We start from the raw sequence: 13,030 nt of genomic DNA on the forward strand, positions 1-13,030 counted from the left end.
TCTACATTATATAGTGTTTTTCAGCAAGTGTGCACCCATTAAACACCCATTGTGTCTATACAGATATTATGTATTACAGTCTTATTAAGACACCATTGATGACACATAGATTACCTGGCTATGTACTAATGTCTCTCAAGAAAAAGACTCTAATATATGGTGCCTCTGTAGACACTGTACGTGTCTAATACAATGTATCTGTATAGTATCTCATAATGCACGTGTAAAATACAATGTCCTTATATTAGTGTTGCAGAGTGTCGGTGTCTACAAACATATATATGTATATATGTTTGTATACATATAGACATGCACTATAAATTATGTTTCTGATGGAATTCCACTGAGTTAAGAAAACTGTTTGTGCCATGTTGTCTGGGGGGTGGGGTGGGGAGGGGATCAGATCACAGGGCAGCAACCTTTTCCTATTATTCTGCTGCCCCTATATGAGTGAAACTTAGGGCAGGCTGCGGACTAAGACTTTAACACTTAAAGCCTTCACCTTCAACCTACTCTTAGCCCTCCTAGTCTTCTCCTCACCTGCAACCGGAGGGGAACTCTGTCCTGTCCTAGTCCATCTCTAATTACAGGCTGGAGAGTGGAGAAGGAAGATTGGGAGCAGGCTGGTGCCAAAAGCTTTTTAAAGTTCAAAGCCTTTGGGGTCTCTACCCTGTCACAGCACCAAGGCATGCTCTTGAAGATCCTGAGCTTCTCTCCTCATGTACTCTAATTTCCTTGTAGATAAAATGGCTTTTATTGGATACAAGGGCAGCTTCCGGCCATTCTGGGTCAGACTGAGCACCGACGATGAGGCTGTGAAGATCTTCCAAGCTCTACCAGTCCCTGTGGTGAAAAAGATGAAGTTGTGAAGGCATGGCTCACCGTTGCCTGCTTGTTCCTTAACACCTCCTGCACAGCACAGGGACTGCATCAGGCCTGTGGCAATCCTGAGATGTAGTTATTTTTGTTGCTGTATGTAAAACAATCTTATTGCAAAAGAGTCAAGTGGCCACATCAGATAACTGACATTCCTTGGGGAAGCTAGGTCCAGTTCTGGTGACTCGCTTAGTGGCCAAAGGACTGCTGCTCTCCCCCACCAGCACATTTGGGGTGAGAAACATTTAACACCCCAATGCCACGTTACTTCTCTCAGGTAGTGAATTTGAGTTCTCTAATGGATATGACAAAGGGCTAACTTCTCAACAGGCCACATTCCATTTTGAACGTGCAGACAGCTAACTCGGGAAAGGTGCAATTGTAAACTGGTAACTGTGCGGAAATGCAAACATGCACGATAAAGTTTCAGACAGTTCTGAAAGAAATGAAGCTAGGCCTTGTCAGTGCTGCCGTTCCCCAAATTTCCTTGGGTTAGTCTTGAAAGACATTGCTGAGGGCAAAAAGGAGATCCCACCCAAATCCTATTTCTGCTCATACAGAAATTACCAGTTAAGTTACTGTGCAAGAGGCTATTTGTGAAGTTAGCTGATATTTCTTGCCATATTTGCAAGACAGGCAACATAGAGCAAAGGTGATTAAATCACTTAACTGTTGTGCCATAGAAAGTATCTTTCCTAGCTTCAAAGAGCCTCCTAGCAAAGGCTATCCACCAGGAAAGTTGTAAACATAGGATTTGAAGGTAACAATTGGGTGCGTACTCCTCTCTAATTATTAGAGGGACTGACTGAAGTGTGGACATTCATTAATCGTCACTGACTATTCACTGCTATCTGTGAATTGCCCTTTTCTGAGGTTGTACTATAGTTTTCCCTTTGTACCTATGTGGTCTTATTTTTGTGCGTATGTCAGTCCAAATATTTTACCCGAAATAGCTGGTCCTTTTTCGGAACTAGATGTATAGCGTTTTGTATATATTCCTAAAGTTCCCAGTGGTGGAATAAAAAGATTATTTTCTATTTATTTATTGCCAAGGCACTATAAGAATTTAAGCTGAATGAGCTTGTTCCTGGGTTGAAAGGACTCAGAAACACATTTCTTCAGATAATCTGCTTTGCACTTGAAAATCCTGAATGGCTACAGAATGTGGTATTCTACTGGCAGCCTCTTTCACAATGACTGAAACTCCTGTAACTTTACTTCGAAATGTTTTTTGCTTACCAACTTAGTATTTAGTTGTTTTGGAATACACCACATTTATTGGAATAAAATTTCAATGCAACTTTACAACTTGGTCTGTTTGGTTTGGGGGGGGGGGGGCAGTGAGTGCCCGTCTGTAAAAGAGGCCAATCTAGCAAAGAATAAACCACTCACTACAGCAGATGTCTATGTATGCAGCTGAATCAAATGCAGATGTGCAGTGTGACTCTCACCACTGAAGTAGCTAGGTAGGAGGCCACGGATGAAGCACCATCAGGGCCTGGAATGGAGTCTCTGCTATTGAAGTAAAATTCCTGACATAAATGGCGTAGAAAAAGCTAGTCTCTGCCTAGTAGCAATATTTTTACTTGTCCCTCCTCTTCAAAACCTGGACTATACAGACATTCAAACATGTAAGAAAATATTTTTCTCTCTTACATGAAACTCTTATCAACACTTATTATCACCAACTTACAGTGCAATCCTAAATGGAGTTATGCCCTTCTAAGTCCACTGCCTTCAATTAGCTTATAAGAAAACTCTGCTTAGCGGTTGGACTGTAAGTTTCACCCGAGAGAACACGCCATTTACTTATCCTGCATTGGCTTACCATGGCCTGACAAGGACCACCTGACCATTTCATTTAATACCTTCCCCACGTGATTTCTGGGGAATAATGACCAGCAGGAACATTTATGCCTTGGGACAGCTACAGCTTTCACACAATAAGCTTGTGTTTCTTGATCAATGCAATGCAACATTAGACATGCTAATCTTAAGCCATTATTAGACATTAGTCCCCTCCCCCCACGCTTCCACTGAAGTTACGTTGCACGAGAACTCTACACACATAATTCAAAACATTCAACAATGCAGGGTCGGTATTTTAAAGAACAAGGGGAATAAGATATACCCACAAAAAGGGAAGAATAAAATTGCAAGATGACCGAACAAATGGCTGCAGACTCGTATCACTTGATTTCAAGGTCCACTGCTTTTGTAGATGACTCCTTTATAATTAAAGAAAGGGGAAAGGGTGTGACACACAGCTATACAAAAACTGGTTGAGGAAAGTGAAAGAGGACCCTGCCTGCTGTGCTCCAGCCATCTGCAAGTCAATTTAAACAGCTTTCCAAAATATATTCTGAAACTAGAGATAACTGTTGTGTTTATAGGAGTGTTAAACTTGGTAATCGGATTGTTTGGCCTGCATGTTTTAAATAATTTATTTTGTCATATGTGTCTACAAGAGCATGTACTTAAACAGGCTTCCTCAAAGGAAGAAAGAATTCAAAGAGCTATTTCAGAGTAGACAAAGTACCTTGTGTTTAACTGCAGTGGATCTTTACTACCCGTCCCCTTTAAAGAGCACCTCCCCAATCTCGTGAAGCACAAACGTCTCAAATATTCCTCTGCCTCATAAACAGGTTTCCAATTGCCATGGGGTGAATTCCTGTTCTAGAAACCAGAACTGTCATCCAAACAACTATTCTATCTAACATGCACAAATCATGATGGCACGCTTCACACAGAATACATGGGATGAGTGCTACTCTATTCTGCCTCAAGAACACAAGTGGTAGTGGCTACTGCACACAAACAGCAGCAGAACACATGCTGGTTGGCCTCTAACTGCGTTCACATTGAGAAACAGTTGACTGAGATTACAACAAATTCAGGAGTTTCATGTCAGGGCCAATAACCAATTAGCCTCATGAGCAGGGATGCCATTTCAGATTCGGGAAGGGGTTTGGGAAGAAGCCAGGCTTTGGGTTGCAAACTGGGGAAAGGAGGTGCTCCTGACGCTACTATAACCAACCAGCTTCCAGTGCTGACTCGCCCATTTTTAGTTAGAACTTAGTTCATTTAAATGTGCACATTCATGAAGTCCTTGGATTAGCTTGGAGGCAAGGCTTTAAACAAAAACAACAAAGCAAGCCAGAGGCCAAAACAAATCTGAATGTTAGGAAGCCTGAAAAAATCTGTGAAGTAGGCCATAGGGATTGCAGAGTACAAGCCAATAAAATTAGGCCCCTGCAGCAATAGCAGAAATAGAACTAGGTGGGAGGGGGAAAAACAATTTTTTGCCATCTTCCCCTTATACCAACCTGTCCTCTAGTGGTTCGCTATTCCTTGCCTTTCTAGAACTTTTTCACATTCATTCTGTTTTTGCTGAAAATGCAAAGCCATTCACTGAGCAGCAAGCAGAAACGTTGGAGAGCCCCCTGTATAAATGAGGTCTCAAAGGGGGGGGGGGGCTTAATTCTTAAGAAACAGAACCAAAGCACCACCGGACTAAGACTGCACACAAGACTATGCCCAAGCAGAGCCATCTGTACCCAGCACACACCTATCTGGGGTCCCAAAGAGGTGGTCCCAGTACATTCAAAAGCCTTCACCTTTTTTCCTTGCCAGCTATTGCCTAGCTCCTGCCTATGCAGGCCTGGATCCAAACACATGCACTATTGGTTCTATGTTCCTTAGAGAGGCTTGAATTGGTTTTTCTCAATTCAGCCACTTGACACCAACTTGATGGCAGCATACAGAAAACATGTTTGGGACCTAAAGGAATATTCAAAAGGAAATTTGAGACCTGGGCTTCTAAGAAAAGTTATCTAGAATAATTGATAAATAGATTTCTATAAGCTACTGAATGTTATATAGCAACTTCTCTGAAATGATTTATGTATAACAGATCCATTACCTCAGGTTTCATCATTACATGAAAGAACATCTCTCCAAAACCATCCCCTGCCATTCAGTTAAGCCATTGCAGAAAAAAAAAATTACCTTCCGTCTCTCACTCTGCCAGCCAAATTCCAGCTGAGCGATGAAAGCGGGGTCAATTCTCCATCAAAGGATGTTCCATCTTTGTGCTAGCTGCAGGTTTCGCAACAATGACACATGCCAAGCTGAGCAAAATGCAGTTTCCGACTACTTTGCCATTTGTTATGTACCTGTTACATATTGTCGAAGGCTTTCACGGCCGGAGAACGATGGCTGTTGTGGGTTTTCCGGGCTGTATTGCCGTGGTCTTGGCATTGTAGTTCCTGACGTTTCGCCAGCAGCTGTGGCCGGCATCTTCAGAGGTGTAGCACCAAAAGACAGAGATCTCTCAGTGTCACAGTGTGGAAAAGATGTAGGTCATTTGTATCTACTCAGGAGGGTGCTACACCTCTGAAGATGCCAGCCACAGCTGCTGGCGAAACGTCAGGAACTACAATGCCAAGACTACGGCAATACAGCCCGGAAAACCCACAACAATCAACTACCTGTTACATACTTTTGAAGCTACTTAACAAAAGGTTAGGACCTCCTGAGCCTGGTAATGCTAGCTCTGAGCAAAAACGTGTTTCCAAGAACTTAGCCAGATGTCTCCCCACCACCACTTCAGGCTACATACATCCAGTGTAGAATTCAGGATTCTCTGCAAACAGCAAAGTCATAGGCCTAGCACACCAAACTCACAGAAAGAATTCATAAATATCTCTTTCTCTCAGGAGAAGGCAAAAGAAACTGCTTCTGAATATTAACCATCCCCATAAAAACTCCTTCCAGCCTGAAAGATGGCCAAACAAATTTAGCAAAACCAAGACAGAGAGCAAAAGACAGTGAAAACTCAAGCTCCTTATCTCTGCCTGCAAGTAAACCAATGAACATTAGTCCATAATGAGTGAGTTTAGGCCTGGCACAACCTTGCAGGAAAACAAGGTGGCAAGTAAAGCAGAGCCCCAAGGGTGCAGAACGAACTGCATCACTGAAGAGTGCAGGTGGCACTCGCACTAATTATCCCTTTGCATTAAAAAAAAAACCCACACTCCAAGCAAGTAGAAAACTACCACAAGTAGGTTTAGTCACACTCTTTGCTTGTTGTGTTGGTTTTCTGTTTACAGACAGTTTTCAGTAGAGGAGAAAATTCCAAAAGGCAATCCCCACCTGCAAGTCTGAAGTGGTATGGCCTATTCTGCTACCTCCTTAAGCATTCTGACTGGACATATTAGTGCTTGACTTTGGCTACAGCTTGCCCTTAACAAAAGAAGGTAACAAAACATTCACTGGTCTCTCTCAACAGCATGCCTGAAAAGCATCCACGTGGCTGCCAACAGCATTTCTTGCCAATCTGTGCCTACAATCCATTTATTTCAACCACATGCCTATCTTCTATTGAAATATTTTTAAAGAGCAGTAAAAAAGCCAGGGTTATTTATGCATTTGCTTCAACTCTCTCCACAGATTTTATGACACCCAACTTCTCCAGATCCACAGCAATTTTTAAATCCTAAGCTGCAATACTGAATCTATTTTAATGCTATCTTTCTCCTCCTTCCTCCATATTCCTCTTTCACTTAAAAAAACCTTCCTAAACAGTAAAGGGGAGGTGTTGCAACCCACATTAGTCTGGAGAATGACCAAGTTGTGGGTCCCAGGCTGAAGGACAGCAGAATGTAAAAACATTTGTAGTTGTAGATCCGGGCAGGCAAACTTCATTTTATCAAATGCACCCTGCACAGGCATAACAGACATTAGCTGGGCCACTTACGGCATTATTTATTTAGAATATTTCTATGCCAGCTCTTCAGACTCCTGTTTTAGACAGCATACAATTCAAAGCAAGTGACTAGTTCTTTTGAAAAACCACCCCCACCCCCAGCTGCCTTTTCTTGGTTCTGCTCAAATGGAATGAAGGTAGAAGAATGGAACCAAAATCTTGGAACCAAGAAGAAAAACAAGTATGGAAAACAGAGAGGGATGACTATAAAATCTAAGGAGAAATCATCATTAATTTGTTTATTTTGGTTCCTTTCACATGGGCTCTTTAAACCCGCTTTGGCTTGTGAAAAAGGGATTTTTAAAAAGGGGTTTGCACTTTAAAGAGAAAGAATAGCAACAAACCCAGAACAAATTAGATTTTGGAAAACCTGCATTAAGGCTTCATTAACTGTGGGAGACCAGTGTCTTATCCCTGAGGTGTGTGAAACCTTTAAAAAAAATCTTATTCGCCTTCAAAAGCCCAAAGTGGGTTTAAAGAGTCTACATGAAAGGAATGTTAGACTTTGTAGGGAAGAAATAAGATTTATATAATTGCATTAATGTAATAACAACAAATCTTTAAGACACGCCATAAGCAAAAGCAAGCCACTCTTCCTCTAAACAAGGACAGACTCACTCTGCGTTGCTCAGAAAATAAAGGGAAAGACCTCTGATCACGCACAATTTGTATTTGACATATAAAGGGTGCCACCAAGTGGCCAGTATGAGCTGAAACAGAAACAGTAGCAAGTCAGAAGGAAAGGGTTTTGACTTCACAGATCAAAAACTAACCTGTTTGTCCTGAAAAAAGTGTACAAATTTATTGACATTCTGGAAGAAGCGTTCAACGTGAAAGCCAAATTTCTCCACATAAAAAACACAAAAGAATGATGCCTCAAATAAAGGCACTGCAACTACCTGTGTCATATTTTGGCACCATGGAATCATTCAGTCATTAAACAGCAATACTGTGACCACCAGCTTTCAAACCAGGGTGGTGATTTTCTCAGTTAACATTCAGATGAAAATAAAAACATGCTGTCATACAAATAATCTCCGACACATTCCCAGCATTTCTGAAATACCTCTAAGCCTGCTGGCAATAAAGTTTAGGACCAGCGGCCAGCCACTGTTTCTCTTATTTTCCTTTTCAGCCAATTTCAATCAAATTGATTGTGCAAGAGTAACTGAACGGTTCCATTACAGAGGGGAAACTGTAACCCCAACTGGGGGAGGGTTCCCCACTTTAGTGGAGCTAAATTAACCATTAACCTTTTAAAGAGCCAAACAAGAAATCTTCCCTTTTTTGTCTCCCAAACTGTGCTTCTGACAACCCCTTTCAGTAACATCCACAGGAGTGTCAAGGCATTTTAATTAAATGAAAATCTTGGAAGTACAGAAGTTCCTATAAAAAAAATTGGTAATTCACATTGCCAACTGACTTCTCCAAAGTAACTGGTAGCAAGATTCAAGAAAGAGAATTTTCTCCTCTCATCCTCTGAGTAAAGTTCATAATACTAAATGCTCAAATGCCTTTTAGACCTCAAAACCAGCAAGAACCACCAGTAACCTGGAGACATTAACCCTCAATAATAAGGAAATTGATCCCTTGAAATCCAACAGGTCACCCCACAGCCTAGTTTCCTTCCTCTATCTTCCACTCCCACCCTTTTACAGTGTTCAGTCCGGTTAACTTATCATCATAGATCTTCCTTTGGTTTGCTCGTACGGTTGTCTTGCAGTGATCCAGATTTCTTCTCGGTATCTTTTCTCTTTTTGGATTTTTCAGGTTTGATCTTATTTTTCTCTTTTTCCTTTTCTGAGGCTCCTTTGCCAGGGTACACCTGACCTTCCAAAGTTACATCTGCACACCTCTCTTGATTGATCAGGAAGTCTTTGATCTCCCATGCATAGCTTCCATCGCGCAGCATAAAGATGGCACGATTTGAACCAACAATAAACCTAGGTTTTAAAAGTCATTCAGTTAGTGCCAGACCTTTAAAGTACTAAAACTTTCCATGACAGCTGGTGCAAAAACAGGATCGACAGCCCACAGTATTAAGTGCTGCTCCTGCCTTTTAAAAGGCAAATGATGCCTGTCTCAGAACTCACCGTAGCATGAAGTACAATGTCTGCACTATAGACTTTATTATCTACTTTGGAGAATATTACTATAATTTACTGTCTGGTGAAAATGTGGTCTATTATATACTAAAGTTCTTAAATGAACAGAAAAATCACAGAACACAGCAGCTCCCCTTCTCCCAAATAGCTAGACTGCACTGGAAATAAAACTTAGAACACCACAGCTGGTGTACCAGGACAGGGTAGTCCATGGAATTGGCACTTGCCAAGAGATGAGAGACCTCCCTGGGTGTAAAGGCATATTCAAGTGTAGGCCAAGACAGCCAGGAAGAGAATAAAAGGCCACAGCAGCAAGATGGGAGGAAAAAGAGGCAGCGGGTGAAGTCAGAAGGGAACAGAGTGGTGTCATGCTTGGCCTAGAAAACAGCACATTAGCTCTTGGGATTACCAGCCTCACCCAACCCCCTGGTAAGGGTGCAGCAGATAGAGCTGGCAATTAAGGAATCCTGGGAGAAAGAACAGAGACATGATGGAGATGGGTGGAGGCACATGACTGTAATCGGGCATTTGAACCTGGGGTTCTTGTTATTCTGCGCAACTGTGCAAAAAGCCACAAATGTAGCTCTAGAGAAGCTGGAAAATGATGGTGGAAAAGTGGCCTCAGGCTCTGGGGGTCTGATGCATATATTGTGAGATGAGCACATTATGGTTTATGCTTAACACATTCTCTGCTTCACATGAGACATAAGTGATTCCCCTGGTGGTGTGGCTGTAGATAGTGTGCAGCGACAAGAAGGCTTCCACATGGCAAGTTTCCCTATCCCAGCCCCCAGGAGCAGCCACCTCCCCTCCCTGGGCCAATCTGGCTTTTGCAATTTTTTTAAAAAAATTGGCACTAGAATATAGTAATATGGATATACCGTTGTAATAACAGGTGTAAGTTTGTGTAAATTCCCAGCTTCCATTTTTTTAAAAAAGTCTCTAACCCTTCATTTGCCCTAACCCTTCCCCTTAAAGCCCCACAAGAGAAGAGGCTAGAAAGTTCCTTTAAAACAACTCCCAAGAATTCAGATACCATATTATACATCCTATGACAATGGTATAACAATATTCTTGCACCAATTTAACTCCCCTAAAAGGCGGCAGGGATGGCTGCCATCAGGGCAAGGAAAATCCAAGTTTCCCCACTCACACTTCAGCCATCCAGGCTTTACTACAATCGCTTCCAAGACTTCAGAGCAAAGCAGGTTTGAAAAAGATCAGAGAAAAGCCAGGGGAACCTTAGGAGACACACCACAATGTTGTGGGGAAGCAGGGAACAAAAAACGCTTCCCAGAAGCACAGGATCTGGGGAAGACAACCGATGCAGAAACAGCCGTAGCTAATCTGGCATTCTGCCAGCTGAGAAGGCAGCAATTTTAAGTTAACTTTTTATTAAATTATAATTGAATATCACTGTGGTGACTCTGCGACTCCAAAGAAAATCACTTACCTTTGTACATCATAGTTGGCATTGAAAAGGCTGCCCTGCCACAGGTTGGTGATCTGTTCCGTTTCTTTCTCAGTGGGATCTCCTGACACGGTAACAAACATCATCAGAGTCTTTCCTTTCTTGGTCATCTGCAAGACGCTTTCAGGCTTGGAAGGATCAATCTTTGAGAAGTCTATTGGCGCAGAGGGACGTTTATGCTCGGGAAGATCACCTTCTTCTATATCGTCGTCTTTCTGGTTTAAAAACAAACACAAACATTCTAAAGCAGGTTGCCAACTGGAAGTACATCCCTAAGACTCCCCCAAGGGTGCTTAGCTACAGTAATCATAAAAAGGGGGCATAACCATTGTAATACACTTTCTATATTGCACCAATGGCTGACAAAATAGCTACACAAATTAAAGATGCACAAAAACTTCTAATGTAAATAACTAGATAGAAAATTCCTTTCCTTTCCTTGTACACCTCTTTTGGCCATAGCCTTAAGCCTGATCCCACGTTAACAAACAGACAAACAAAGACCAGAACACTAAAACTACTATTGCCAATATAGCGATAAAAGAATCTCACTCCTAATTTCCTAATTTTAGGCTGGATAACTAAAAGGTAAGATGCCAGTGACCTGGTTATGTATGGGTCCTTATTTTGTAAAAGAGAAGAAAGGCTCTGATTAATATTTGTGAGCTCATTCTTCTCAAGTATCGAAGTAATCCATCTTTGTGTCTCCTTACTGAAATTTGGACATACATTACCAGGTGAGCCAAGGTTCCTATGTTCCCTATATTACAGAAACATTTATGTTCTGAAAAGGGAATTTTCAAAAAGCAACCTTTCATTTCTGGAGTTAGTACAGCGTTCAATCTAGCAGTCAAGAAAATATCTCGATATCGTCATGGACTTTAAATATGCTGGTAAAGTATCTGGAGGTTCGAGTCCATTATAGGCAAGGGAACAGACCCTTCTTGCTCACTGATTTGTGCTTCTGAAATCTAGCAGAATAACTGCTTTTCGACTCTTTGGAATGTGGTTTTCTCACTTCCTTCAGAAAGTAGTAAAATGGGAGTAAAGCCCAATTGTTCCAGTCTGTGGTCAACCAGCCTCTTCCATTTACTCTGGAAGAGATTTTCTCTTAATCTAAAAAGTAGTTTAGATCTGTAGTTAAAGAGGATCCTGATCCGAAGTCTAAAGGCATCCAGCCAAGCTACTGATTCAAATGAAGAGATTGCAAATACTTGATGGATGGCTATACTGGATACAGACTTTGGTAACCTGGTTATTTTCCCTCAGGAATTTTAATAAAAAGGAATCAATAGTCTCAGATATACCTTCGACCGGCACCATAGAAGATAGATAGAAAATTTATTATCTGTTTAAAATTAATTTTAAAAAATATTTCATAAGGGGTTATATATTTTAATGATAATGATCATTATTATGGGAGCTCAATATTGTTATTGGTGGAAAGTGCCATCAAGTCATAGCCAACTTATGCCGACCCCCTGCTGAGGTTTTCAGGGCAAGAGACTAACAAAGGTGGTTTGCCGTAACTGCTTCTGCAACTATGGACTTCTTTGCAGGTCTCTCATCCAATTACTAACCAATGCCGACCCTGCTTAGCTTCTCAGATCAGGCTTACCTGGGCTATCCAGAACAAGGCGATATTGTTATTACCCATGATTATTATTATTTATCAATATTTTTTATTCCAGTGGTGGAAGCTGGAATAAAGCCCACATGTGAGCCCCAGCACTTCTTAGGAAAATATCTTTTTATAAAGCCATTTGTAAAACGTTTAAACTACTGAGTTTTAAAAAGGATCATACAAAATCTATGATGCATTGTTAATATGATTATAATAAATACTGATTTTGATAATGCTGGGAACGTACTATTGCTAGCTTTATTCATTTTGATGATTCCAGAGTACCCCTTTCTGAGTTTTAAAACAGCAGTATACAAACACTAATTTTAAATAGTCAGTCATGACTGTTACTGATTTTTATTTATTTATAGCTTGCCTTTTTTCAAGACTCAAGGCAGATTTCATAGGAAGCAATCCTAAACAGGTCTACTCAGAAGTGAATCCCACTTTATTCAATGGGGCTTACTTCTAGAAGTGTTCTTAGAACTGCAGGCGTCCTTTAAGAGTAAAATTCTGAATCTTGCTTTTCTACTGCAGTCCAACACAGCTACCCTCCCTGGAATTATATTACTGTTATTAATGAAGGTGGCTCCAAGAATGTATGACGATTACTTATTACTACTTATTGTTACTAATTGTGGATAATTATTGGGGAGGATATCAAATTACGCCCCGCCCCCATGCAAGCCCCAGCTGCTCTCGCTTTAGGAAAAAGAAATTTAAATTTCGGACTTTAACAAAAAATGCAAACGCTACGGCGTATTAATTAGTAAGGGCATTATTATCCCTGATCAGTATTTGTAATTATTATTTCATGGGTTGTCTGTTAGCATTGTTACTATTCATTACTGCGGCTTGCTATTGATTTCTGTGAAGGGGGGCGATTCTGGCCCCCGCCTCAGCTCCTCTCCCCTCAGGGAAGCAGCCCCCCACTCAATACAGCCGGCGGGGCTCGGCCCTCACACTACCTCCCACTGCTCCAGCAGCCGCGCCATGTCGGCGTCGTTGTAATCCCGAATGTCTTTCTTCTTCTTGGCCTTCGGGGCGGCGGCGCTGCCCTTCTGCTCCTCGGCCCCGAGGGCCACTGCCAGGCCGCAGAGCAGCAGGCCCACCCAGAGCCACCATCGCCTAGCGACCGCCGCCATCTTGCCCCGGCGCGAAGAGGACCGTCGGCGAGGCTGTGCCAG

General features: G+C 41.8%; 2 protein-coding genes across 4 annotated transcripts in view; one reads left to right on the forward strand and one right to left on the reverse strand.

Annotated features, from left to right (window-relative positions):
- Window positions 1-2,290, forward strand: part of CEMIP (cell migration inducing hyaluronidase 1) — a 127,452-nt gene extending 125,162 nt beyond the window's left edge. For all 3 annotated transcript variants that reach the window (XM_055002494.1, XM_055002495.1, XM_055002496.1), the window contains one exon: window positions 742-2,290. In XM_055002494.1, the coding sequence (XP_054858469.1) occupies window positions 742-869 (128 nt within the window). In that variant the 3' untranslated portion in view covers window positions 870-2,290. The remainder of the gene's footprint in view (window positions 1-741) is intronic.
- Window positions 2,291-7,295: 5,005 nt separating this feature from the next.
- On the reverse strand, window positions 7,296-13,030 carry MESD (mesoderm development LRP chaperone). Its single transcript, XM_055003115.1, has 3 exons — window positions 12,812-13,030; window positions 10,202-10,434; window positions 7,296-8,586 (listed from the first exon to the last, which is right to left on the reverse strand). Exons 1-3 carry the CDS (start codon window positions 12,986-12,988, stop codon window positions 8,325-8,327), a joined length of 672 nt encoding a protein of 223 aa, XP_054859090.1. The 5' UTR covers window positions 12,989-13,030; the 3' UTR covers window positions 7,296-8,324.

This window comes from Eublepharis macularius, chromosome 18 (genome assembly GCF_028583425.1).
Source record: "Eublepharis macularius isolate TG4126 chromosome 18, MPM_Emac_v1.0, whole genome shotgun sequence".
NCBI lineage: Eukaryota > Metazoa > Chordata > Lepidosauria > Squamata > Eublepharidae > Eublepharis > Eublepharis macularius.